The 23,312-nt window shown below is 51.6% G+C and overlaps 6 protein-coding genes across 8 annotated transcripts; 4 read left to right on the top strand and 2 right to left on the bottom strand.

Annotated features, from left to right (window-relative positions):
• UBXN10 (UBX domain protein 10) lies at positions 157–3,209 on the bottom strand. 2 transcript variants are annotated; one of them, XM_021417259.1, is made up of 2 exons: positions 3,089–3,209; positions 157–2,147 (listed from the first exon to the last, which is right to left on the bottom strand). In XM_021417259.1, exon 2 carries the CDS (start codon positions 2,130–2,132, stop codon positions 1,281–1,283), a length of 852 nt encoding a protein of 283 aa, XP_021272934.1. In that variant the 5' UTR covers positions 2,133–2,147; positions 3,089–3,209; the 3' UTR covers positions 157–1,280. The 2 variants fall into 2 exon arrangements, with proteins under 2 accessions (XP_021272934.1, XP_021272935.1); XM_021417260.1 differs by having other exon boundaries at positions 3,085–3,151.
• LOC110408501 (phospholipase A2, membrane associated-like) lies at positions 3,670–5,293 on the top strand. The gene is made up of 5 exons (XM_021417273.1): positions 3,670–3,915; positions 4,193–4,270; positions 4,450–4,594; positions 4,700–4,806; positions 4,911–5,293. The coding sequence occupies exons 1-5, from the start codon at positions 3,867–3,869 to the stop codon at positions 5,054–5,056; spliced, it is 525 nt and encodes a 174-aa protein (XP_021272948.1). The 5' UTR covers positions 3,670–3,866; the 3' UTR covers positions 5,057–5,293.
• Positions 5,918–10,564, top strand: LOC110386987 (basic phospholipase A2 Cdr-13-like). Its single transcript, XM_021374654.1, has 8 exons — positions 5,918–5,959; positions 6,640–6,848; positions 6,965–8,743; positions 9,133–9,189; positions 9,284–9,413; positions 9,817–9,923; positions 10,050–10,201; positions 10,278–10,564. Exons 1-3 carry the CDS (start codon positions 5,918–5,920, stop codon positions 7,263–7,265), a joined length of 552 nt encoding a protein of 183 aa, XP_021230329.1. The 3' UTR covers positions 7,266–8,743; positions 9,133–9,189; positions 9,284–9,413; positions 9,817–9,923; positions 10,050–10,201; positions 10,278–10,564.
• On the top strand, positions 9,150–10,162 carry LOC110386986 (basic phospholipase A2 homolog 1-like). Its single transcript, XM_021374653.1, has 4 exons — positions 9,150–9,189; positions 9,284–9,413; positions 9,817–9,923; positions 10,050–10,162. Exons 1-4 carry the CDS (start codon positions 9,150–9,152, stop codon positions 10,160–10,162), a joined length of 390 nt encoding a protein of 129 aa, XP_021230328.1.
• Positions 11,899–14,183, top strand: LOC110408502 (group IIE secretory phospholipase A2-like). The gene is made up of 4 exons (XM_021417274.1): positions 11,899–12,436; positions 12,543–12,690; positions 13,163–13,269; positions 13,823–14,183. Exons 1-4 carry the CDS (start codon positions 12,409–12,411, stop codon positions 13,963–13,965), a joined length of 426 nt encoding a protein of 141 aa, XP_021272949.1. The 5' UTR covers positions 11,899–12,408; the 3' UTR covers positions 13,966–14,183.
• On the bottom strand, positions 14,592–23,041 carry OTUD3 (OTU deubiquitinase 3). 2 transcript variants are annotated; one of them, XM_021417257.1, is made up of 8 exons: positions 22,908–23,041; positions 22,197–22,345; positions 21,310–21,422; positions 18,548–18,670; positions 17,738–17,863; positions 17,087–17,183; positions 16,282–16,463; positions 14,592–15,943 (listed from the first exon to the last, which is right to left on the bottom strand). In XM_021417257.1, exons 1-8 carry the CDS (start codon positions 23,024–23,026, stop codon positions 15,767–15,769), a joined length of 1,086 nt encoding a protein of 361 aa, XP_021272932.1. In that variant the 5' UTR covers positions 23,027–23,041; the 3' UTR covers positions 14,592–15,766. The 2 variants fall into 2 exon arrangements, with proteins under 2 accessions (XP_021272932.1, XP_021272931.1); XM_021417256.1 differs by having other exon boundaries at positions 22,817–23,014.

Raw genomic sequence — 23,312 nt, 5'->3', positions numbered from 1 at the left:
GGTGGGCTGCTTTGGAAACGCCGTGGCCCGCATGGGTTGGCTGGAGGGCTGAGCTGGCTGAGCCAGGCCATCCCAGCCCTGGAGCATTCACCTGCAGCTGGGTGACGGCGCTGAAGAGGAGGCCGAGCCTCCAGCGAACAGAAATCAGAATGCCCGTTCAGATTTTAGCTGAAAAGGTTTTATTGATTTTACCATCACACAGGATGAAAATATTCGGAAAGCAGAAGCGAGGCCGTGTACGCAGACCGGTCCCTGCGTGCTAACACTGCTGTGCTGCTCTCCCACCACCCGCATCAGCGGTCCTGAGCCGTCCACGTTCTCAAAGCTGCTTCAAATATAACAGAGCAGCTGTGGAAGGTCTGATCAAAGCACCCCTGCTCGCCCTGGAGACGCTGGGATTGCTTCAGCTGGCTTACCAACAGCTGCAGCAGAGACCTGCACCCCGGAACACTGACTTTGGAACGAAATTCAACATTCTTGGTCAACACCAGAATGAGTTTTCTGCTGTTGTTGCTCTTGTGAGCAGCTCTGGTGATTCTGCTGAGCTGAAAACCTGGGTTTTGCCCCACAATATTATACAATGAGCCCAGCTGTGTGGCAAGCTGTCCATTTTTCTAGCACAAATGCACCCTAGTTACCCTGCTCACCATTTTTGACAATACAACTCTGCAAGGGCCACATTGGTTCAGTAAAACAAACTACAAGGGGGGCCACTTCCTCAGTCAAAGCCAATTAATACCAAATTAAAACCAAAACAACCCAAACAACCCCCACAGCAGCACTTGCTGGGCCCGAGGACTAACTCATTTCAGTGTAAAAGCATTGAAGCATTTTGCAGCATCCCACCTTGACTACCCAGCTCCTCTTAACTCCCGGCTGTTGGACAAGAAAAGAAAAACTGAGGAGAAATCCCACTGCTCACCAATACAACCACAATCCAGCTGAGTTTTACGGAGTAAAACAGTTCTGCTCCTGTCTTCCTGGACGCATGATCCCTTCTGGGAAGTGGCACCTTCTTGAAACAGAGAAGAGGACACAGAAGCAGCTTCCTGCTCCGAGAACAGAACAAACGTCAAAGAAGGAAACCGTCCATTTCGAAAGCCAAAGTTGGTGGCACTCAGGAAGGAACTTGTGGAAAATAGACACTACCCACGCAGCCGGTCTAGGTGGATACCCTGGAAGTAGCACTTCTACCCGTGCTTTTGGTATCCACGAGTCTGCTTCAAGGGAGCTTTTAGGAAGATGAAGGAGGCCAGGCTGCTCTGGAGCACAGCCCATGCCTACAGGTCGGCGTCCTGCTGCTCGGCATGCCGGATGCACAGCACGGACTTGTGGGGGATCCCGCACTCCTGCAAGGACCTGCTGAGGTCACAAAAGCTCCGCCTGGGCACCTCCATGGTTTCAATGTTGCAGTGTTCATATTTGGTGGCTGTTCGGCGTTCTGCCATAGCAAGGACCGTCTGGAGACTGTCTGTGGGCTTGAAGTGATGTTCAAATCGTTGGCCGGAGGGAGACCGAATAGCAAGCAGCAAACACGACTCTTTCTGCGGCGGTTCTTCCAAACTGAGAGTCGACAACAAAGGGCTCTCTTGCCTCATTTTCCTTCCCGGCTTCTCGGGAGCACATGAGCCTTCCTCATTAGGGACACGGCTTTGTGACGGCCTGCGGGCAGACCCTCGCTCTCCAGAAGGAGCTGCTGTTTTCGGAGCATCCTCCTGCCCCCAGCTCGCTCCCAGATGGTCGCTCTGCTCCGCTGCACCTCCTGCACCCTTTCGGCCGATGGAGGGGAGCACCCTGTATTTGTTCAGGGAGGACGAGCTCCGTAACGGCACCTGCTGCAGGAGCTCGGGGATCTCCTCCGGGGACACCTGGCCGGAGAGGAACACTGGTTTGGTGGATGATGCTCTCCGGCTGCTCTGTAAGTCATGCGGAGCTGCTGGCGATGATGGCACTCCACAAGGATAGGTGTCCGTGGTCCCAGAGTAATTGAAAGCCGTCCTTGTGCGTCCCTTGGCAGATTTTGGCCGGGTCATGTGCATGGTGATGGCGTTTGGCTGAAAGACAGAGACCGCCGTGCTGGAACGGAAGCAGCAGGGAAGTGGTACTGGGTTCAGAGGAGCTGCTGTGGCCATTGCTTCCCAAGACACCTGCAGATGGGAAAGCAGAATGAAAAGTTACAGAAAATGGCCTGAAATGGCCTTAACCTCCCTGCAGATTTCGTGCTGCATATCATCTAACAGCAAAGATCTGGTGTGTCGCTGTCCGAATCCTGTGGCTCAGTGCTGGCAGCCAGAGAGAACAGGATACACATCAGTGTAAGTGCACAAATTGCTGACAGCTGACTGGTCTCCCCAAAATAAGCAGAAGGAATGGAACAACCACTGCACCCATGCCCAGCTTGGGGGCTCGGTGCCCATTCCAGGCAGGGCTCTGCGGAGCAGCAGGACGCACACCCTGCTGGCCAACTGCAGTCACATGGGGGTGGGGGGTGTTTGATTTACTCCTGCCAACAAATGCGCTCCAAGGCAACAAAGAGGGATTCCTGAATGCATCGCAACACTTATATACACACTTATACAATTGCTTCTGTACATGGTTACACCCCATACAACAAAACCGCCCACAGCCACCACAGTGGGACACGTCCAAGTGAGGGTCTCCAGCCCCCCCCAGCACTGCACATGTGGTCAACATGGTGCAGTTTAACTTTGGGTGCCCGAGCTGTTCCACGGAGTTGAGACAGAGCATTGCAGCACCCACAGGGGCCCAAAGCACCGTGCCCCCCACGGCTTGAGGTGGCAGTGGGCCCTGTTTGGGGGGCAAGCCCCAGCCCTATAGTGCAGGCCAGCTCCCTAGCAGAGCCTCCAGTGCTCCAAACCCACAGCTGAGCCCAGTCCTGCCCCCACAGCCAGGCTCCAGCCCCACAGCTGAGCCCGCTCCAGCCCCACAGCCAGGCCCTAGCTCCACAGCTAAGCCCAGTCCTGACCCCACAGCCAGCCGCCAGCCCCACAGCCGAGCCCTGACCCCAGGCCCCAGCCCCACAGCCTGGCCCCAGCCCCACGGCCCGACCCCGCCGTTTCACACCTACCACCCCGGGGCCGCCCGCGCCCGCCGGTAAACACAGCCGCGTTGCCACGGCGACCGCTCCACTTCCGGCCACCACCGAGAGGAGCGGCCGCGCTGGGCAGAGCGCCCCCCTGTCGCGGTCCTCCGGGCGCCATGTCACGGCCAGGGCTCATCCAAACCCCGCTGTTTTAACCCCAAAAGTGACCTGAGCCCTCTGCTTTGCTCAGGATAAGTGTTTAAGCCCCGGGAGCGTGGCAGCAGGGCGGCCACACAGCCCCACCCGAGCAACGCTGAGTAGAACTGGGCGAATAAACCCCGAAACCATCAGGATGAGAACTCCTTCCAAGAGCCACGCAGAGTCCACGCTAAGCACCCTAACCCAGTGCCGCCATGCAAGTCCCTCACCCACCTGGTGTGGGGCAGGGTGGGACCAGAGCTGCCTCCAGCCTCATCCCCCCACTGCGCACACAAAGCACCATTTTCTCACAGATTTCCTTCCTCAGAAGCGCGGCTCGTTACCCCGGGTGGAGCTGTGCATACGCATCTGATAGAGCCTGCTGCGTGTTTGCTCTGGGCCGCCTGGCTCCTCGGCAGCGATAGCAGCCTTTGTCTGTTATCTCCTCCGCTGCTCTGCCTCTCTTTGCATCACGTCGAGGGTGTAGTGATTCAATAACCTGTGCTCTCAAGGCATCCCCCATGGGGCTTCCAGCCTGCTTTGCCTGTGATCTCTCGTTGCAGGCCCTTTGGGAAGCCTCAGGCTCTCCCATGCACTGGTTGTCCCAGATCTGGGGACGATTGCAATGGAAAGATCACAGAGCAACCACCTTGAAGGCTGCAGGGCGCACGCAGGTAACAGCACCCGCTGGCCACGCCGCCAAGGCTTGAGCACCAGAGCCTCCACCTTGCCAGATATCCACTTTGGGACACAAACCACTTACTTGTGTCCTAACCCCACGGCAAGCAACGTTCCGTGGCTTCGTGCAAAGGGGGAGGACAGGGCACCGTCAGGGGAAGGGAGGTGGATTTTATTGCCTCTCCCCTCTCTACCCATATAAAGCAAACCCGCCAAGCCTCGGAGCTGCAGGGAGGGGAGGGTGGGATTTTATTGCCCCCATTTCATCACCAGCCCCAGGGTGCTGCTCCACATCCGCTCCCTCCGCCGTGAAGATGAGGAATCTCCTGCTCGCCCTGCTGCTGGCTTGCGGTGAGTTGGTCGGCGAGGCTGGGGGTCTCACCCCCCCGGCGTACGAACCATCCAAACTCACGGGCTTTGCGCATCTTTTGTCCGAGCTTTGCTGTTTCCCTGCAATGCTCGGTGTGGTTGTGGGGGGTTGGGTGACAGGCCGTGCTAGTGGCACTCTGTCCCCCTGTCCTTCCCTGCAGGGCTGCCTCCGGCACGCGGCAGCATGTTGGAGCTGGAGCGCATGATCAAAGCGACCACGGGGAAGAGCGCCTTGCTCTCCTACAGCTGGTACGGGTGCTTCTGCGGCATCGGGGGCAGAGGGACCCCAGTGGACCCCACTGACAGGTGAGTGCCTGGAAAATCGTGCTGCTGCTGGGCCATGCACTCCTCCTGGTCACCTTACATTCAGGGCTGGAGCTTCGTTCGTCTCTGACACGGTGTCTCCTGCAGCTGCTGCCATGCCCATGACTGCTGCTACAGGCGGCTGCGAGAGGGCAGATGCAGCCCCCTGATAACCCCCTACCAATTCGGTGTCACCGATGGGGACATCACCTGCGGTGAGTGCCAGTGAGCAGGTTGCCTGGCGTGGCGGTGAGCGCACAGGGACGGCACACCGCAGCACAGCGGCGCTGGGGCTGAGCATTGCATTTGTCCCCTGCAGGTGATGAGCAGAGCTGGTGCAAGAGAGAGACCTGCCTGTGCGACAGGGCCGTGGCTTTGTGCTTTGCCAGCACTCTGCCTTCCTACAACGAGTCCTACCGCTTCTACTTCAAGCTGAGGTGCCGAGGGAGCAAGCTCCAGTGCTGAAATCCACACATTTGCTGGTTTTGAGTGCCTTTGCTCATTGCCATGGGAAGGACAGGGTGATGTGGGTGCTGAGGGGGCTGCAGCCCTCCTCTCGGTGACGTGCAGGGTGAGCGGGGCATGCGCTATGGCTGGAGATCCCCAGCTCCCTAAAAACGTGTCCTTGTCCCTTCCTCCTCTCTTTTCTCTGTTGATTTCTTTTTCCAGCAAAAAGGAGTAGAATAAAAGGTGTGAAAAATGCTCTGCGGTGTTTTGCTGTTGTACCACTGAGAGTCGGCTCTGCCCCACTGCAGAGCTGCTCGATCCCCAGCATCGAGAAGTGGGGACATACACATTCCACCAAGTAAAACTCCCTGGGGTTTGTCAACAAAATTCCCCTGCGGCGAGCCTGGGGTGGTTGGCTTCTCCCAGCATCCCCCTCCTTCTCCCCTGAATTCACTCCCAGAGCTAACGTGCAGAGCAAGCCTCATATTTTGATGGCCGAGGGATTGTCCCTTCCCACTGCAGTCTGTCAGGAAAGCTGTTTTTGCCAATATTTAAGGATTGCCCTTGCTCTGCTAACCGTTTTCATGGCTTTGATTTACACCTGCTGAATCAGGGCTGGTTATCCCACAATATGGCACCAGCAGGGCTGGTAAGGCAGAGGAAAACACCCCCGAGTTGCTGCCTTCCTCCCACACTGGACCTGACACTGCTTTGCTGTCATCACTGCTGGTACATATAGGGGCAGGGGGATTTCCTGCATTCCTGTAAAGGGGAAGGATGGTACCTTCTCCTTTACAGAAAATCCCCATTTGCAGAACTTGGATGAGCTGAGCATCCCACAGGTTTGTGGAAGTGAGCAAGCTCTATATAAATGGAGCCATGCCAACCACGCAGCCCATGACTGGCGGAGGCTTTCCCAAGGTGAGCAGGGACAGGGGGACACCTTCCCTCCTTCCCTACCTTAACCATGAGCTGTTCTGCAAGAGGGGATGGAGGCACAGGCAGTGAAAGCGGGGCTGAGCAGCAGAGGAGAGGCTGTCCGAGACACCAGTGCAGGGCTGTGTCCTTCAAGGGCTCCAGCTTTTCCTGCTTTCTCTTTTGCTTTTTTTCCTCTCTCCACCATCCCATCCCCTTTGCTCTTCCATCCCTGACTCTCAAAATGCAGCATTTGTTGCCAAAGCCATGGCTGGGCTGCAATGGCCTCTGCCTCCTCGCTCCAGCCCCAGCTGGGGAACAAGAAGGAGAGAGGTCACCTGCTGCAAGAGGCTTGGTGGTGCAATGGGGAGATGACCTGGTGTTGGGTTTCTCTTCCAGGGCGGTGGAAAAGATGAATGCTCTCCTTGCATTGGCCACGCTCTTTGCCTGGGGTAAGTGTCCTCGCCTGTGCTGCCACGGCGGCCACACCTGCATCAAACAGAGACATCAGAGCTGTGGCTGAGCTCTGACTCAGGCTTCCACTTTCCACCACTACCCCTCCAAAACACATTAAAAAAAAAAAACAGATAACAGCTCTCCTGCGCTGGGGATGAGTTTCCTCTCCATCGCAGCAGGTAAGACCACGGCAGGATGACTTGGTGGTGGAAGACTCCATGCGGGGATAGCAGAAGGATGCCAAAAAAAAAGGGGAGAAAAGGGTTTCTGGCATCGCACCGATTCCTCCCCCAGGCTCGTTGCTGGCAGGCGGGAACCTCTGGCAGCTGCAGCAGGTGATCACGAAGATGACGGGGAAAAACGCCGTGCTGCGTTACTCCTTCTACGGCTGCTACTGCGGCGTGGGGGGCCGTGGGCAACCCAAGGACGCCACAGACAGGTAAGCAAGCACCCATCTAAAAATCTCCCTGCCCAAACTTATCGTCCCGTGCGCTCGAATCTGGGGGGGGTGTGGGAAGCAGGGGAGAAAATCTGAAGGCTCAGAGCCCCGCGCAGGTGCTGCCAGCTGCACGATGCCTGCTACGACAGCCTCCAGCGGCACCACTGCGACGCCAAGCAGCAGTACTACCGGTACAGCTGGGACAGAGCCCACCTCACCTGCAGTAAGTGGGGATGCTGGAAACGGGGCTCCCCCCTTCTCCAGATGGAATCAGAATCGGTGCTGCCCGCAGACAGGGACTCGTGGTGCGCCCGGCTGTCCTGCGAGTGTGACCGCAGCCTGGGGCTGTGCCTGCGGAGAAGCGCGAGGAGCTACAAGTGGCGCTACGTGCTGTACCCCAAGAGCAAGTGCAGGTGATGAGCACGTGCAAAGCGAAGATGTCTCAGGTTTGGCCCTCTGCTCCAGACGGGTTTTGCGGCTGGAGCTGGGTTCCCGCCTTCGTGTTGAACTTAATTGATGTGAAAATAAATGATGTGCTTAAATCATCCCGGTCCTCTGCGAGCTGGAGCCCAGCAGTGCCCTCCCAGCACCCTCCCAGTGCCCCCCGTTACGTTCCAGAGCCTCCCAGCACACACACAGTACCACCCTGCGCTGCACAGAGCAGCTCAATAACCTCTGAGTGCCTTCCAATGCTGCCTAGAGACCCCCAGGACACCCCCAGTAACCTTCCAGTGCTACCTAGAACCTACCAGTGTGCTCCCAGTCCCCCCTAGTGTTGTCCAGAGCCTCCTAACACACCCCCAGTGGACCCCAACCCTTGCTAGAAATCCCCAATATGCTCCCAGTGCTGCATAGCACTCCGCAGTATCCTCCCTATGCCCTCCCAGTGCAGCTCGGTGCTGTCTTGAGCCCTCCAGTACGCTGCCAGTGCTGCTTAGTGTAGCCTAAAGGCTCCCAGTGCCTTTCCACTGAACCTCAGCATTGCCCAGAGCCCCTTCAATTAAATCCCAGTGCTCCCTGGTACTGTCTAGGACCTCCCAGTGCCCTCCAGTGCTGCCTACATGCACCCAGTACTCTTCTAGCATCTCACAAAATGAGACTTTGGACTCTCAATGTGGGGCTTTGGATCACCAAAATGGGGTTTGGGGAGATGAAAATGGGGTTACAGATCTTCAAAATGGGCATATGGAGTGAAAGAGAAGAATCCAACCCCTTGAAATTAAGAGCTTCACCCTAGAACTGAACTTGTGGACCCAAAGAATGACTCTCTAGATGGAAGAATTAGAGTTTGGGCCCTACAAACAGGATTATGAGCCCTTGAATTTAGTCTTTGGATGTTCAGAAAGGGATTTTGTGACCAAAAATCAGGATGTTTAGATCTTCCAAATGGTATTTTAGAGCGGAAGATGAAGCCTGGGTTCAAAGGATAAGGTTCGGGACCCAAAAAAACGAACATGGGAGGATGCCTGGGGTCTGTGGGCAGCGCTGAGAGCACTGGGAAAAGTCCTGAGGGCACGTAGAGAGCAGTGGGGGGGGGGAACTGGGAGCATACTGGGAAGCTCTTGGCAGTACTGGGGGGCACTGGGTGTTTGGGGGTCTCTAGATAGCACTGGGGGTGTGCTGGCAAGCTCAAGACAGTACCAGGGGACAGCGAGAGGGTACTGGGGTGATGCAGAATGCACTGGGAGGGTGCCTGGGGGTCCCCAGGCAGCAGCGAGGGGCTCCAGCCTGCGTCACACCGGGCTGTGGGTTTGGCCGGCAAGGGACGGGGCGTAGCAGGACGGCGCGGGGGGACAGGCGAGAGGAATTTCGGCACTTCCAGGCGGGAGCCGGAGGCACGGGGCAGCACTCGGCCAGCGGCGAGGGATTGGAAGCGGAACCGGTGCTGTTTCCCGGTGAGAGACCCCAGCCTGACCCCGCTGCTGCCGGGGATCATTGTATGGCTGAAGTGAAAATAGGGCCGGGGTTCTGGGCGGAGGAGGAGGAGGAGGAGGAGGCGGCACGCCGCGCTGTTTCCCTTGTCTGGTGATGAAGCGCTTTGCTTTGAGGGGAAATCTCAGCTGGGAGATGCTGCTGCCAAGTCCTCATCGGTGCGAGGGGCGGTGGGACACGAGCTGGAGGCAGGGGGGGGTGGTGGGACAGGCAGGAATACGCTCGCTTTCGGCCAAAAGGCAGCACCACCGTGTGAGGGAGCCCTCCTGCCTCCCTCCCTTCAACTTCTGGAGGAATTCGACCCGATTTCAGCAGGACAAGGTTGGCAGGGCAGCGCCTGTTTCTCCCCCAGGTGCAGGCGAGAGGAAGATGAGGGTCCTGCTGATGCCGGCGCTGCTGCTCGCCTGCGGTGAGTGCAGATGCGACAGAACAGGAGATCCCAGCCAAACCTGCTCGGGGCTTGTTTATCTCGCTCACAAAATCCCATTTTCCGGTCGCTCCAGGCATGCTCACAGCTCGTGGGAAGCACCCGCACACGTTTGCTCCGGGGCTGGAGGGAAGCACCGTGGGAAACCTGACTGCCCACGGCTGTGGCTCGGGATGGGGCCGTGGTCGCGCTGCTTTCATGGACCGGTACAGCATCAGCAAGAGGAAGGGGAACGGGATTTAGGGAAAGTGAGGCAGCGCTCAGCCCTTCCTGCAGCCCCGTCAAGGCGGAGAGCAACAGCTGAAATGGATGGGATGGCAGCAGAGGGCAGGGCTGGTCCGAAAGCCGGTGTGCAGAAAGGCTGGAGCCAGCAGTTGGATTTGGTGGCCTTTATGGGTCCCTTCCAACCTGCGATATTCTGGGGTTCTGTGAAAGGCTGCGGGGGGAAGCTGAGAAGAGGCGGGTGTGGGAGCGGGGCAAAAGTGGGAGCGGGCTGGGGATGGCCCTGGGTGACCTAGTGCAGGAGGGGATGCAACCTCTTCTTGCAGGGCTGCTGCGGGCAGGCAGCAGTGTGTTTGGGTTGGGGCCAGGCTCTCATTCTCGCTGCAGGTGCTGCCTGCTCCGTGCCTGCTGCTACGCCAGGCTGGCCGCGCGCCGCTGCCGCGTGGGACCGACCCAGCGCCTCGTTGTGCCCCAGCCAGGGGTCCCTGCCTGCAGTAAGTCCCCATGGCCGTGGTGTAGGATCCTCTCTCCTGACCGCCTTGAGAGAGTCCCCACTGGCGTCTTGCACGGGTCTTCCCACAGCCATCATCCCAGCACCATGCTTCCTCTTGCTCCCGTAGGATCCGGGACGCGGTGCCAGCGAGGGGCCTGCAGGTGTGAGCTGTTGGCTCAGCTCTGCCGGGCACGCAGCCGGGCGCTGCGCAAGTGTCGAGGCCGAGGCGGGCGCTGCTGATGGAGAAGGGCTCCTGGTAATTAACCCACCTCCATGCTGGTAAGCAAAGCGGAGCTCGGCGCGGCGCCAGGAGCGCTTCCCGATCCTCTTCTTCAGGGCTTCTTGGCTACGACAGGAGGACAACCGCCCTTTGGTGGAGCTGCGCCATTAGACACTGGATCCGAGGAGGGAGGGTAGCGCAGATGTCATGTTTTCTGCTCAGAAAAACAAGGGAGGAGCAGACACCTGCGCCTCGTCACGGCAAAGGGCGAGATGATGGAAGCAGTCTTGCTGTTGGCGTTCACCCCTTTTGGCTCAAGCTCCCCGTGTGCAAATCGCTGCGCGGAGACGTTGGCTCCCTCAGCTTCTTGCTTCGCTGCAGCATCTTGTCTGTCGCTCCAAAATAAAACCTGAGAGCACAAAGCTTCGTTCCTCTGTGTGGTGCGACTCCGCTGCATTCAGTGACAACCCCTGGCACCGGTGGAAGCTCATCTGTTAGCAGGGCTTCCTCCAGAAACACCAACAGAAGCCACCCAGCCCTAAGGCGTGGAGCTGAGCAGCAGGGTCCAGAGCCTGCCTATATCGCTGCCCACCTGTCCCATCCCCTTTTTGCAGCAAGGAGAAACCAGTCCATGCTCCCCCCAAAGGGCGATGCATCCTCCAGCGGTGCTCATTGGCACCCCTCAGCCTTCAGACCCCTACAATTTGCAGCTGCCCCGAGGCGGAGAGATGGAAGCTGCTGCAAAAGTCAGTGGGCAGGAATGATGCTGCAGGAGGGCTGGGTGCCAGCGAGCTTCGCTGCGATGGGACGGCGGGGAAATCACGCTTGCCTCACAGTCAGAGCAGAACAAAACATGTTTCTCATCAGAAAAGAATGTTTCGGCCTCATTTTGCAACAATCTCCAGTGTGTCCCTTAGGAAGGGGCAGTTCAGGCAGCGGCTGCTTCCTCCCGCTCCAAGCATCCTCACGATGCACGTTTTCTGCCCTGCAGACAAATTCAGCATGGCTGACCTCATGGGAGGGCTTGGACAGTGCTGCAAACCCTGTGGGGCTCTGTAACAAAGTACAGCCCTCAGAACAGCAAGAAAAGCTGGTGCCCCCAGGAGCTGGAGCACGCTCTGCCATGACCCGGGCATTGCCAGCTACAATTCACACCCTAGCTTGTCCCGAAGGTGATGGCAATGGCATTGAGAAATACCCCTTAAACAAGGAAGCATCCCTGAATAAGGAAGTATCCCTTGAATCAGAAATGCTCCCCACCAGCTGCAAACCAGGCACCCAGTGTTTAGCCCTGGGGGGGGCACGAGCACCCACCAGGAAGCATTGCAGCCCTGCGCCAAGCAGCTGCTGTTTGCAAGGTGTAAATCAAGGACCGTGTCCTTGTCACCATGGGACAGAGGTGATTCAGCTGACAGATAACAGACCACAATGAGCTGAAACATGCTCTCCCTGTTTAAATTCAATGTATTTTTCTGCTCAGACATCCGGCTATGCAAATCAGCTGCCTTGGAGCTGCACGGGCAGCTCTGTTGGCTCAGATGCAACGAAGTGAGCTGCAGAAGTGCTGAAAGCAGCACTGGAATTGGTGCAGAGTGTAGGAAGAAAAAAAAGGCAACTCCATGCAATCATGCCAAACTCATTAATTATTACCAGCAACCCCAGGCAGACCCCAAGAATGCTGGTGCAGCATTTGCTGTGGCACAAAGATATATAATATTTAACATCACTTGGGCCTGAGCGTTGAGCATCAGCAAAACCCACAGCTCCACATCTCACCCGCTTCAGGACAGCAGGAAGGGAGGATGCTTTGAACTTTGCATTTTCTCCCTGTCCACACGAGCAATTAGGATAATTAATTTGCAGTAAGATACAGCACGGTGCTTTCAAAAGCCATTGAAGGACAACATTGCTCCTGTTTTCCCTTCAGTTCTCCCTGTTTGTGCAGGGTGCAGAGATAACCAGAGTCATGCACAGACTAGACTTCACTCAATTCCACTCCATGCAAACTTTCCCTGCCCTCCCATCAAAGGGCATCCCAACGTTTCCAAGGGAGAGAATTGCACCTGAGCAGGCCTCCAAGATGCCAGGAGCAGCTTGCACATGTGACAGAGCCAATATGAGGTGATGACTGTCAATATTTGTCTGTTTTGGAGAAATCAAAGGAGGAATTGTGCTGAGCAGATGCACGCTGGCTATAAAACGTGCAGCTGGGTGCACACTTGGCACCCCGGGATCACCCTGCTCCAGTGCTGCCCACCACGAGGCCATGAAGCTCCTGGTGCTCCTCGTCTGCCGTGAGTACCCCCTGCATGGGGCAAGGCTGGGGGTGATGGCTCCTCTAAATACACTGTCCATTTAGAGTGGGTTCTCTTTCCAGCACCACTAACAGCAGGTCTCCAGTTGCAGGGCTGGCCCCCGCGGGCTGCAACGTGGCTCAGTTTGGTTCCATGATTAAGGAGAAGACTGGGAAACCCGCGCTGTCCTACAACGGCTACGGCTGCCACTGCGGCCTTGGGGGATCCAAGAGGCCGGTGGATGCAACTGACTGGTGAGTGACGAGGCAGAGGGATGCTGCCAGCTTTCTTCTCCTCCCAAAGCTCAAGGCAGGGTGCAGCTGGGGCAGGCAGAGCAGGGAAGAATATGCGGCTTCTCCTGAATCTCAGATCACTTGTCTTCCCTGCCTCTTGCTGCATATGAGGCTTGGAGCTGAGGTAGCGATGCCAAAACAGTCTGTGTAACCTTAATGGGTCTTTAAAGCTGTTCAGTAGCAGCAGCTCACACCGTGCTCACTTGGCAATCAAAAGGAGGATGATCCCTGAATGCACCTGGGCTAATTAAAGCAGCCATTTGGTGTTACACCAAGATGCTGAGGCAGAAAAAAGGGGAATGTCCAGGTGAACGAGGCAGCTCAGCAAGTGCTGGGCTGCACCCAAGCACGCACAGCTTTGCACGGATTGTGCACCACCGTGATTTCCCCACTGCTCCACACTCTGCCCTGACGGGACCTTGTGTGACACCAGGTGCTGCCATGCCCATGACTGCTGCTACAAGAGGCTGTCATCCTTGACCTGCATTCCCCACCTTGCCTTTTACAAATTCTCCACCAAGGGAGGCCAGATAACATGCGGTAAGAGACGGCGCGAGGCACAACCACCCCCACTTCCAGGGAATCCCCTCCTCAAACCACCCTGGCTGGGAAACCACTTGCTGGGGAGGGGGGTGGAAGTGAAGGAAAGGTGCCAGGAGCAGTGCTAACATACCAGCTGGGGCCATGGTAAGCTTTAGAGCTAGGAGAGCTCCCAAAGGATGGGGGTTCCCCTTCTGTAGAGGACAAATATTGATCCATCCAAGCTGGCCACAGAACAATTGAGGCTTGCTAACCTGGATAGGGTCATGGCACTGTCACCTCAATTTTCTAACTGTCCCTTGTGCCCAACTGAGGCAAGCAATGTCTTCTCCGGATGAGGGGACCAAAACCAAGCACTTCCTCATGATCAAAACAAACATCTATACAAAGTAGACCTAACACTCCCTCCAGGGTCATTATTAGTTTGTAGCCACCCAGCTCCACACCGCAGGGGGAGGATGGTGGCAACAGGACTCACTCTTCAGCCACCCTAGGTTCATGGGGTGGATCTGAAAGATAACTCCCAGCTCTTACACTCCTCCTTTTCCTCCAGGATCTGGGAATTCATGCCAAAGAGGAGCCTGCGAGTGTGACAAGAAGGCAGCAGAGTGCTTCAAGAAGAACCTCAAAACCTTCAACAAAAGCTACCAGAATTATTCAAACTTAAAGTGCAAGGGCTCACTTCCCTCCTGCTAGAGATGCCAGACTTGAAACCTGATGGAAACGCTCTAAATTGAAATTCTCTTCCTGCAGTGAGATGGAGCAAGGCACAATTCCAGACCCACCGCACCAAAAAGGCACCTGGAACCTCTCTGCCAAGCTGCCAGGCCCTGAACTGGTGCACAAGAAAAGCCTGCTCCTCAGAATTAAATAAATCATAAAACATTTTTGCAAATAAAAATAATTTTCCAAGACAACTTCTAATGTGTTGTTTCAAGACAGTGCCTGAATGGGTGGGAAAGCTGTAGCTCTCTCAGAGCTATCAGATCCAACACTACAAGGCAGTCAGACCACAGGTGCAAACCAGCCCTGTCCTGCTAATTAATTAATTACTAAAGCTATTAGGCACTGCTAGGGCTTTAGGTTTCCATTCTTAGAGAGGACTTCAAGTTATACCTAAGCTTCTCCTCATGCTGAAACCTGAACCAAACATTTCTACCAGAAGGGAAAAATGGGATTAGAACCCAGCTGGGATAGAGCTAATCAAGTCAATGCTGCCCTCTAAGGTTTCTGACTGCAAACACATTTCACTCCAGCCAACAGCAAAGCAGTGTTATATTTACATTTCTATGCTGATTTTGAAGCTCCATAGAACATATAGATTATGCACAGTTTTGGGTTTTTTTTAATGTTTCTTTCTTTGAAAAAAAAAATTTTTTTCAAACAGCCCTGGCTGATGTCTCCTGTTGTCTGTTGTGTGTAAGTACACATGTGCTTTCTTAAAGCTGATGCTTGATACAAGTCCAAAACCTGAATGAAGCTGAAATACTGCAAGCCATAAATCTAAGGCCAAGTCCTGTATCACTTACACTTCAGTTCAAATTCCCAACCCTGTAGTGGAAAGCACCACAGAGGTTCCAAGCTGCATATTCCACAGTACCTAGTGACCATATTTGAGAGGAATGTAAGATGAAAATCCTACCCTAGAAAAAGCTTGATTTATGAAGAGTGAAGCAGGCATGGTTTCCAGTAACCACTGCTGCTTGGAAGCTTTTTCCCAAGACTCTTGATCCAGTGGTTGTACTAATTTCATTTAGAGACTAATGACTATCAAGTTCCTGGCTTGGACTAAAGCTCTGGAGTAGCCCTAAAGCTCCTGAGTATGGCAAAGGAGATGAGATTCCAGATGTCCAAGTAACAGCACTCAGCACAAATCCCAAGCCTGCTCACGTCGTATTTTACTACCTCATTAGGCTTCACCAGATCGAATGAATCAGCTCTGCAGCCTCAGGAGTCTGCTCTCTTGTGGAAAAAGAAAAGAGGAATCTCATGTTTGATGGTGTTGGCTGACACATTTTTTTTTTTTTTATAAAGAATTCTGGGACTTTGTTCCCTTACTTTTAAAACTTAAATAGAAAAAAAAATAAAAAGCATGTTCCTGAGTTGAGAATTGTTAACATTTTCCCTGACAGTAAGGTAAAATAAATCTCCTCCATAGTAGAAAGTTGCTGTAATAAATCTAAGCATATCAAGAGATCTCAAAGCAAATCTGATGCTGCTGTGTGAGGAAAATTGTCTCACCTTTATCTAAACCCAAAATAATGAAAATAAGCCTCTACTTCGTTAGGTAGAAAACTCTTCTCTCACACAGGAGCTTGTAGGATCACTGAATAACTGTCCGCCCTGCAAGTGAAGAAACAAAGTTCCTATGTGCTCAGAGATCTCCACGAAAACTCATTTCACAGTAACAACAGATGCTTGGAGGTTTGCTTAAGAGGAGATTTATCTTCACAAGTTTCCTTTGCTTTCCTCCCCAGCACGCTCAGAACACACACAGTCATATGTTTAGAGCTGCCATGGTCTTCACCAAGGTTATTTGGTTATCTGAGTCCACCTCTTTCCTGCTGCTATCTGTGCAGTTACTCTTACTGGCCAAGACCTTCTGTCGGTGCCTTTCTTCCTGTCGCTTCTTCTTCTCCAGCCGCTGCTGTTCCTTCTTTTGCTTTTTAGATACCTGAAAAGGGAAGAATAAAAACAAAGTCAAAAACAGACATTCTCTGCCCAGCTGAGGAAAAATAACACGGTGGAAAGGAGACTAGCAGATACCAAAGCAGCTGCCAGAAAATGTTTATTCCAGACTATCTGAACTTCGTGTTCCTTTGGGAAGAGTGCCATACGTCATTAATAAATGCTCGTCTTTGAGAAAAAGCCACAGCTGTAGCAGCAGCAAAATCCAGTAACTAGAAGTACTTTTTAATTAAAAGGAGAAAATAGCTGCTGGTTCAACAATCCTAAGTGCTCCCCTCATCTTTAAAGGATGTACAAATCACTGCCAAACCACCATTCACGTACCTTTGGGTTTTTGTTAGCTCGACCCTCTTCATCAGATCTAACCTGTCCTTTGCTGTTTTCTATTTCATGGTGATGCAAACTCTGACTTCCAAAGATTCCTGAACCGCTTCCGTTATCTTCACTCAGAGTTGAGGCACATGATTTCTGACCTTTGCTCTGGGGATCATTCTGCTCCTCAGCACCTACCAACAACAGAGTTTTTTCTCAGACACTCTACATGGAAGCTGTCTCTGTCAGCCAATTCCTTCCTCCAGGCTTTCTGGAACAGTGATTTTTTTTTGGAAGCTGGATCAAATATGGAAAAAGACAAAGTTCAGTCTGCTCACTTCTGTCTGCTCATGTAGGACAACATGTTTGTCATTTACTGCAATGCAGAAAGGGGCCTCTCCACACTAAACCAGTGGCATGCTGTTATTTTTCAGAAGCATCAGTACAAAGCTCTACTGACAACTGCTCATAACTTCACAGGGAAGACACTACATCACAAGCAACGAAAAGAAAAGCCAGGGTCTCTAGTGCTCAAGAACTAGGTTACACATGGGTACAGCAGGTTGATTACAGAATAGATCTAGGACAGAACAAGCTCTGAGACTTAGTTTAGTGCCTTCAGCAGTCCCAGGTCAGTCTCACAACTGGCACTGTTACCCAAAGTCTATGCAGATTTCTGAGCACATAACAAGGGGCAGCAGCACAGCCAACAGGAAGTTTCCACTGCCACTGTCCCTGCTGAACTGCTGTTTACAGTGAACATTAAGGTCAGACAGCATTTTTCTGAGGCACTAAGTGATAAAGTCCACGTACTTACTGATTCTTTCCACTTCCTTCACTTGAAAGATGGCAAATATTGCAGATTCTAAGTTATAGTCTTCCACTTTCAGAACTTGGCTTACCAACTCAATGTCCTGTCCAAGAGAAAGATAACATCACAAAGAGTTCAGACCACTGACACTGAGACATCCATTCAGCAGACATTTGCACCACTGGGAGGGGGTTGCTGTTTGAGTTTATGATATTTCAATTGTCTCATACTCAAGTTCTCAAGAAAGTGAGGGGAAAAAATAATTTAAAAAAAATCCTGAAGATACCAGGAAAGAACAGTACATTGTTTCAGCATAAATATTTCACTCTTGACCCTTTCTGTTCTCTGCATCTTCAGTAACCACACGTCATCTAGTTCCATAGCTAAAATTTGTGGAGTATGGGATGTCCAAGTTTTACAGAACTTGTTTTAAACTGACTTTTGTTTTTTTTTTTGAGAGAGAGAGACTAAGACAAACCTTCCAAAACTACTCACAATCCATACAAAGTATGGACTTGATTGATTCTAGGATGATATGCATCCTAATTTATGGCTGCGGTACTGAGATTGTCCAGGACAAACACTTTTTCTTAAGGATTACCTTCACGTATCAAGGAGTTTTGAATATGGAGCATAAAAAGGGCACTCAAGACTTACTGAACACCCAGTTGCACTGCACACTTCTTGTATAGCAGCTTCCATTTCAACTTCAGTCTCATCTTCAGAGTCACCCTTCTGTTTCTTCATTTCCTCCTCCTTATTTGAGTCATTTTTGGAGAGCATCTACAAGAGCAAAGCCCACAGGAAAGCATTAGTTTCATCATATACAAGCCGAAAAAATCTGGCATTGATATAAATTTAATTATAGCATGTATTTCTCAGAAAAATCAAAGCATCTTGGAAACTGTGTAACTTCCATCGTCCCTGACACCAATTCCCAAGATTCATACATACACTACTGAGAAAACTCATGTACTACAAGATCATGCACACCAATTAACAATCACTGGCTTTTTAAATGAAGTATTCATTTTATTACAATTCCATGCATCATACAAATGCATGTACATGAACCCTGACAACAGCACGGCTTACTCCTGAACAGGAAGAAGTGAGACATGAAGACTATTGTATCTGGATGTTGCGTTTCCCCCTGTTTCCTCCCTCCTTGTTTTTGTATTTGAGGTGATGAGTCTAACTGAGATGGGATCGATTCAAGACTTCTACAGCCCATATCAGTGCATCACATTTAAGACTGATTCCCAGGTCAGTAATTTAAGCACTACACATATGGTCTCGAGAAAGCAGGCAACACGAATTAAAATGATCTTAGGGATTCTTCTATCCCCACGGACGAGACAGGGACCAAACTCTTCTCACAAGGCAAATGAGAAAGTAAATCAACTGCTAACATTCAGCTGTTAGTTACCAGCCACAGCTGACTCAGGTCACTCTGACACAACCAACCTCCATCCGAAGATACGCGGGAGCTTCAGAATCATCATTGATTCTCCTCACACTGTCGTAGTGCTCTCCATGCCGATACGCAATATGCAGTTCCCTCACGTTGCTTTTGTCAGTGCCCTGAATCTAATTGAAACAAACAGACTGTAAATGAGGATTTGAACTTCACTTCAGAGTCACAGTTTTCTCAGCGTTACTTTTGGAAGTAATGATTAACACTGTGCTAGGGAAAAAGTACGTAGTTGCTGAAATGTCTTTAAACAGGAAGCGCTGACCTAATAATCCAGATGTACCTACAGTAACAACAGAGCTTCTGTCTAAAGGGTAAGATACACATTGTCGGGTCAGTTACTTTGTTACAAACAAAACACAGCATGAAAATATTTCAGTGGTAAGCTCAAAGATTTTTCTAAGCTTTCTACAGAAAGAATCACAGTTTTCTGATGATCTTTTCCAAACCCATTTTCAGTGACAGTGTTTGTTCAAGATGCAGTGCCCTTTTCCCCCTCAAGTGCAAGGAGAAGGAGTTTGATCAAATCAGGACTGCAGTAGAAACAGTCGCCCACGGTAAGTTTTGTTCTGCAGTTGTGACAAGATGGTGTTTCAGTGATTTGCATCTGAAGTGGATGTTTTGCTTAGAAAAGAAAGACCAGTAAATACAAACCATGAGAATTTAGTAACACAAGAGCACCATTCATAATCAAATGTTCCTTTGCTCTGTCAGCACCAAGCGCTGCAGCTTCTGCAAAAGAATTCCCACCATGAGAATTCAGCTCGATCTATGAGATAAAAGCTAACAGCATTTCAACTCCTGCAAGGAATGCAGAATATTACACCACATTTGCAAGTCTCCTTTGCCTACCTGTCAAGCCAGAGTTCAAAGATCTGACACCTCTGCTAGAGAAGATGCCAGTAAGCAAACAACAAATAATGCTTGCTTTAGGGCTGCAGAGTTTCCCAATCCTTTTACGTCTTTTCCCAACTTACAGAATTTACACCAAGTCACCTTTCAACCAAGTCTGCAGTCTGTGTTGCATTAACAACAGATTTCACAAGAGACATTCCCCATTCAACCTGTTTTACACTTGTTCACCTCTGAGTTCCAACTCAACACTTGCTTATGTTTAACTCTTGCCTTTTATGCTGTTAAGTTGTTCAACATGTTAAATCTCAGATTTATTTTCAACATTTCTCATTTGCCAGAGCCTAAATGGTTATCTAACAAATCCTGAAGCTCTTAAAAGACTGAAAATCAGCCAGTTTCTTTGGCTGTCAGTATTGAAGCCTCACCGTGTGCCCTCTCCAAAGTACAATGGAACTTTAAGCTAAAGGTATGTGCAGATTAAAAAAAAAAAAAACAAAAAAAAAATCAGAAAGACATTGGAAAAAGGTAGAGTTACCCAAAAAGCCAGTAAAATAACTCATGTGTCTGTGCTAACTTGTAGCCTGACATTTTCAGTCGCTATAAGAAAAAAAAAGTAAAGGTCATTAAAGCCCTAAGAAGTCATCACAGGGACAACTCCATAGAGCTTCTGAGTAGGTCGCAGCTTGAGAAATGGATGCAGGCCCCAAACACTTCTCCTGCTCACATTTTTGCAGCTTAGCTGCAGTGTATGCAAATAGTTTTCTTAAAATTAAAAGATAATGCACCATCTGCTTTCGAGCTGAGACCAAAGGAGATATTCACACCACCTGCTTTAAGCATCTTGCTGATCTGCTTCTCTGCAAATGCTCTCTTTGTAATCTAATCTTTCCAATATGCTGCTGGGGCTCCAAAGCAGAGATAGAGGGGGAAAAAAAGAAAAAAAGAATTATAGAATTACGAAAAGTTAAGAAATCAGTATGGCTAACATTAAGAATTTTTCCTGAGTTAGTTGAATCCAGCAGCTAGGAAAGAATGTCACCATGCTGTGATCCCCTCTGGAGGCTCCTCACACTACAAACAGCTCTTCTACCAGTTTTGAGGACTTGCAAACACCTTTCACTAAGAAGACTCCACTCAGTCATGCAAAACGGATCCTCACCACAAACTCAGCATTTACAACCCAGGAAAGGTCAGGGAGTGGAGAAGAAAGGGGTTTGAGATTTTCAAGAGGATGTACAAAATATCGATAAGAGTTAAGTACGCTGACGTTAGTATCCGGTTCAGAACAGCAGCAAAACATGAACAGCACCTCCACGACCTCTCCTTTAGGGTCATTACCTCTGTACAATCTTGCAGGTCAAGCAGATGAGTATTCCTACTCATCTGTGTCACTGGCAGGTACACTTTTAGAAAATGTATATGTATTTACATAGGTTAGCTGTCTTACTGCTCATGGCTGCCATGTAAATAGGAGTTTAAATTTGTTTGGGTTCAGGAATCCAACTGAAACTGGTTTGAATATACTTCAAGGAGAGCAGAAGGGACCTGATGGATGACTTGTTCCAGTCTCCCCCTGTAAGAGGGAATCACAGTGCAAGTCCCTTCCAGGTGCCAATTAAATGCCACCCTAAGGTTTTAAAGCTTCTTCCTTCATGCTGTTCTGTCTCCATACATATACTCTCTTCAAACTTACATTGCTTTCTTTCATTCCTTATCCTCCCAACTGAAGCCTTGAGAGGTCTCCTTCAAGGCTGAAAAAGCAAGGACAGCTCTCCACCATGCCAAGCTAAGTATGGCTGCTGACCAGTATTTTCATACTCTTTTAATGGATCAGAAAATTTCAGCAGTCCATATCCATCAACTAGAAGTTAGGCTAAAAGACAGAAGTTTTCTTTCTTACCTGCCACAGTGGAGCATTCAGCTGATGAATGACCACATTCATTTGATTGTTCCTTGCGAAGGCCACAATAGCATCATTGCCAGCAAAGGTACCAGGCTTTGCCAAATTGGTAACTGAGGAGAAAAAACAAACCCAAGACATTCATAAGAGTTAGAGACCTAGTTTCTGACAGTTCCAAGAGCACTGGAGGGATAGCAAGTAATAAAATTTCAACAAGGGGCCCACGAAATAAATTCTGGAAAGGAAATCCCACTGTTAAATGGTGACTGTAGGGGTAAGAATCCATCAGTGAAAGAAGTTTATGAGTATTAAATGACCACTGAAACTCCAGAAAACGCAGCACATCTTACATTATGCAAGGCCATCAGTTCTGCATTAGCTCTCTGGAAAAGTGCCACGTACTAAATGACCACACTGCTTTCATGCATCACCTGCATGTGACCTGGCACAACCCCAAGGCTGTAAGAACAAAGGCTACATTGGTCTCTGCTTTGGATCTTCTTCTAGGTTAACGCTACAAAATATCACATGTCAAGGAGAAAGAAATCCAAGGAAATCAGCACTCAGCAGCCACCAGTATTCTGGATGCCTCATTTTCTCAAGTGAAACCTCGTGCACTTCATTTTCTCCTTGTGAAAACACTACATTTTCACTCTTTGCTTTTTTTCTTCCCTTTTCCAAGTCCCTCCTAAATTCAAACATGTTCCAGGACAACTCTACCGGCTCATCTTTCTACAGAAACATAATACACATAAATGAAATACTGTTACTAGAGACTGACCATAACATAGGGCTAGGATGAGGAACGGTTTAATAGGAAGTACTCAGATGAGATGTAATCATATTCCAGAGCAACCCCATCTATGAGTGCCCTGTGGAAACCGTACCATGTTTCTCAAAGGGAACATCATCCTCCACAAAGGGTTCGAAGTCCTCTCGCCGCTTTATCATGTACTCCACCGTCTCCTGGCGATGCCTGAGGTGGTTCCGGGAGTGTCCCTCAAGCTGGTCACCCAGGGCCCGAAACAAGCAGTTGCTAATGAAAGAGAAACCACTTGTCAGTGTGTTGGCAGCACTGCTAACAAGGGGCACCATTAAACCAATGATGCGGCAGCAGAAATAATACAGGCTGGACAGCTGGATCTTAGGTTAGAAGAACTCAGGGCAAGAACATAAGATTTAAGTGAACACGTCATCAGTTCCCACAGAGCAAGTCAAAAGCAGGCACAGTGCTGGGCCAGGCTGTCCTGAACTGCCACGGAGACAAGGAACAAAGGCCAACCCAAGGATTCATCGCCCAGCTTCTCCACAGGCACGTGCCTAACCCCGTCCTCCCCTGCCCCGCACCACCAGGGGAGCCCTCCTGTCAGCAAAGCCCTGAGCCCGTCCGTGCCAGGCGAGGGCTGAAGGGCACAGGCCCCGCGTTAACCGAGGGTACGGGGGGAACGGCCGCATCCCTGCGGGGCGCAGACCTCGCTCAACCAGGAGGGGCAGCCCCCGCACTCACCCATCCCCCGGCACCTCCCGCAGCTTGAGGCCGAGGGCCCGGAGCTGCCTGGCGAGACCCCCGCCACCCTCCGAGGACTTCGGGGCCGTACCGCCGGGGGGCTGCCGGGACCGCCGGGCCTTTTTGGGGCCGCCGGGCCGCGCCCGGGCCGCCTGTTTGCGGGACATCCCCGCCGGGCGGCTCTGCGCGTGCGCAGCGGGGCGGCACCATCGAGAGCGGCGCAGGGGTGGGTAGAGCGCCGCCACTCTGCTCCCCCGCCCTCCCCTCCCCGGGAGGAGCGGCCGGCAGGGGGCACCGCCGGAGCGGGGCTGAGCCGTGCGAACCCGCGTTGCTGTTCAGTCGGAGCTGGGGCACAAACGGGATCCGCTCAAGCTTGGATGTGCACCGGTGGCGTGACAAAGGTATCACGACACAGTTTTCCTGATTTCGGCAGGACTGCTGCTGTTCCGCGAGATTTATCTTGCTTTCCCGTGTCCCATCACAGCGAGCCCTGCTG

This window comes from Numida meleagris, chromosome 20, assembly GCF_002078875.1.
Source record: "Numida meleagris isolate 19003 breed g44 Domestic line chromosome 20, NumMel1.0, whole genome shotgun sequence".
Classification (NCBI taxonomy): domain Eukaryota; kingdom Metazoa; phylum Chordata; class Aves; order Galliformes; family Numididae; genus Numida; species Numida meleagris.
This window is presented reverse-complemented; position numbering and strand designations above follow the sequence as displayed.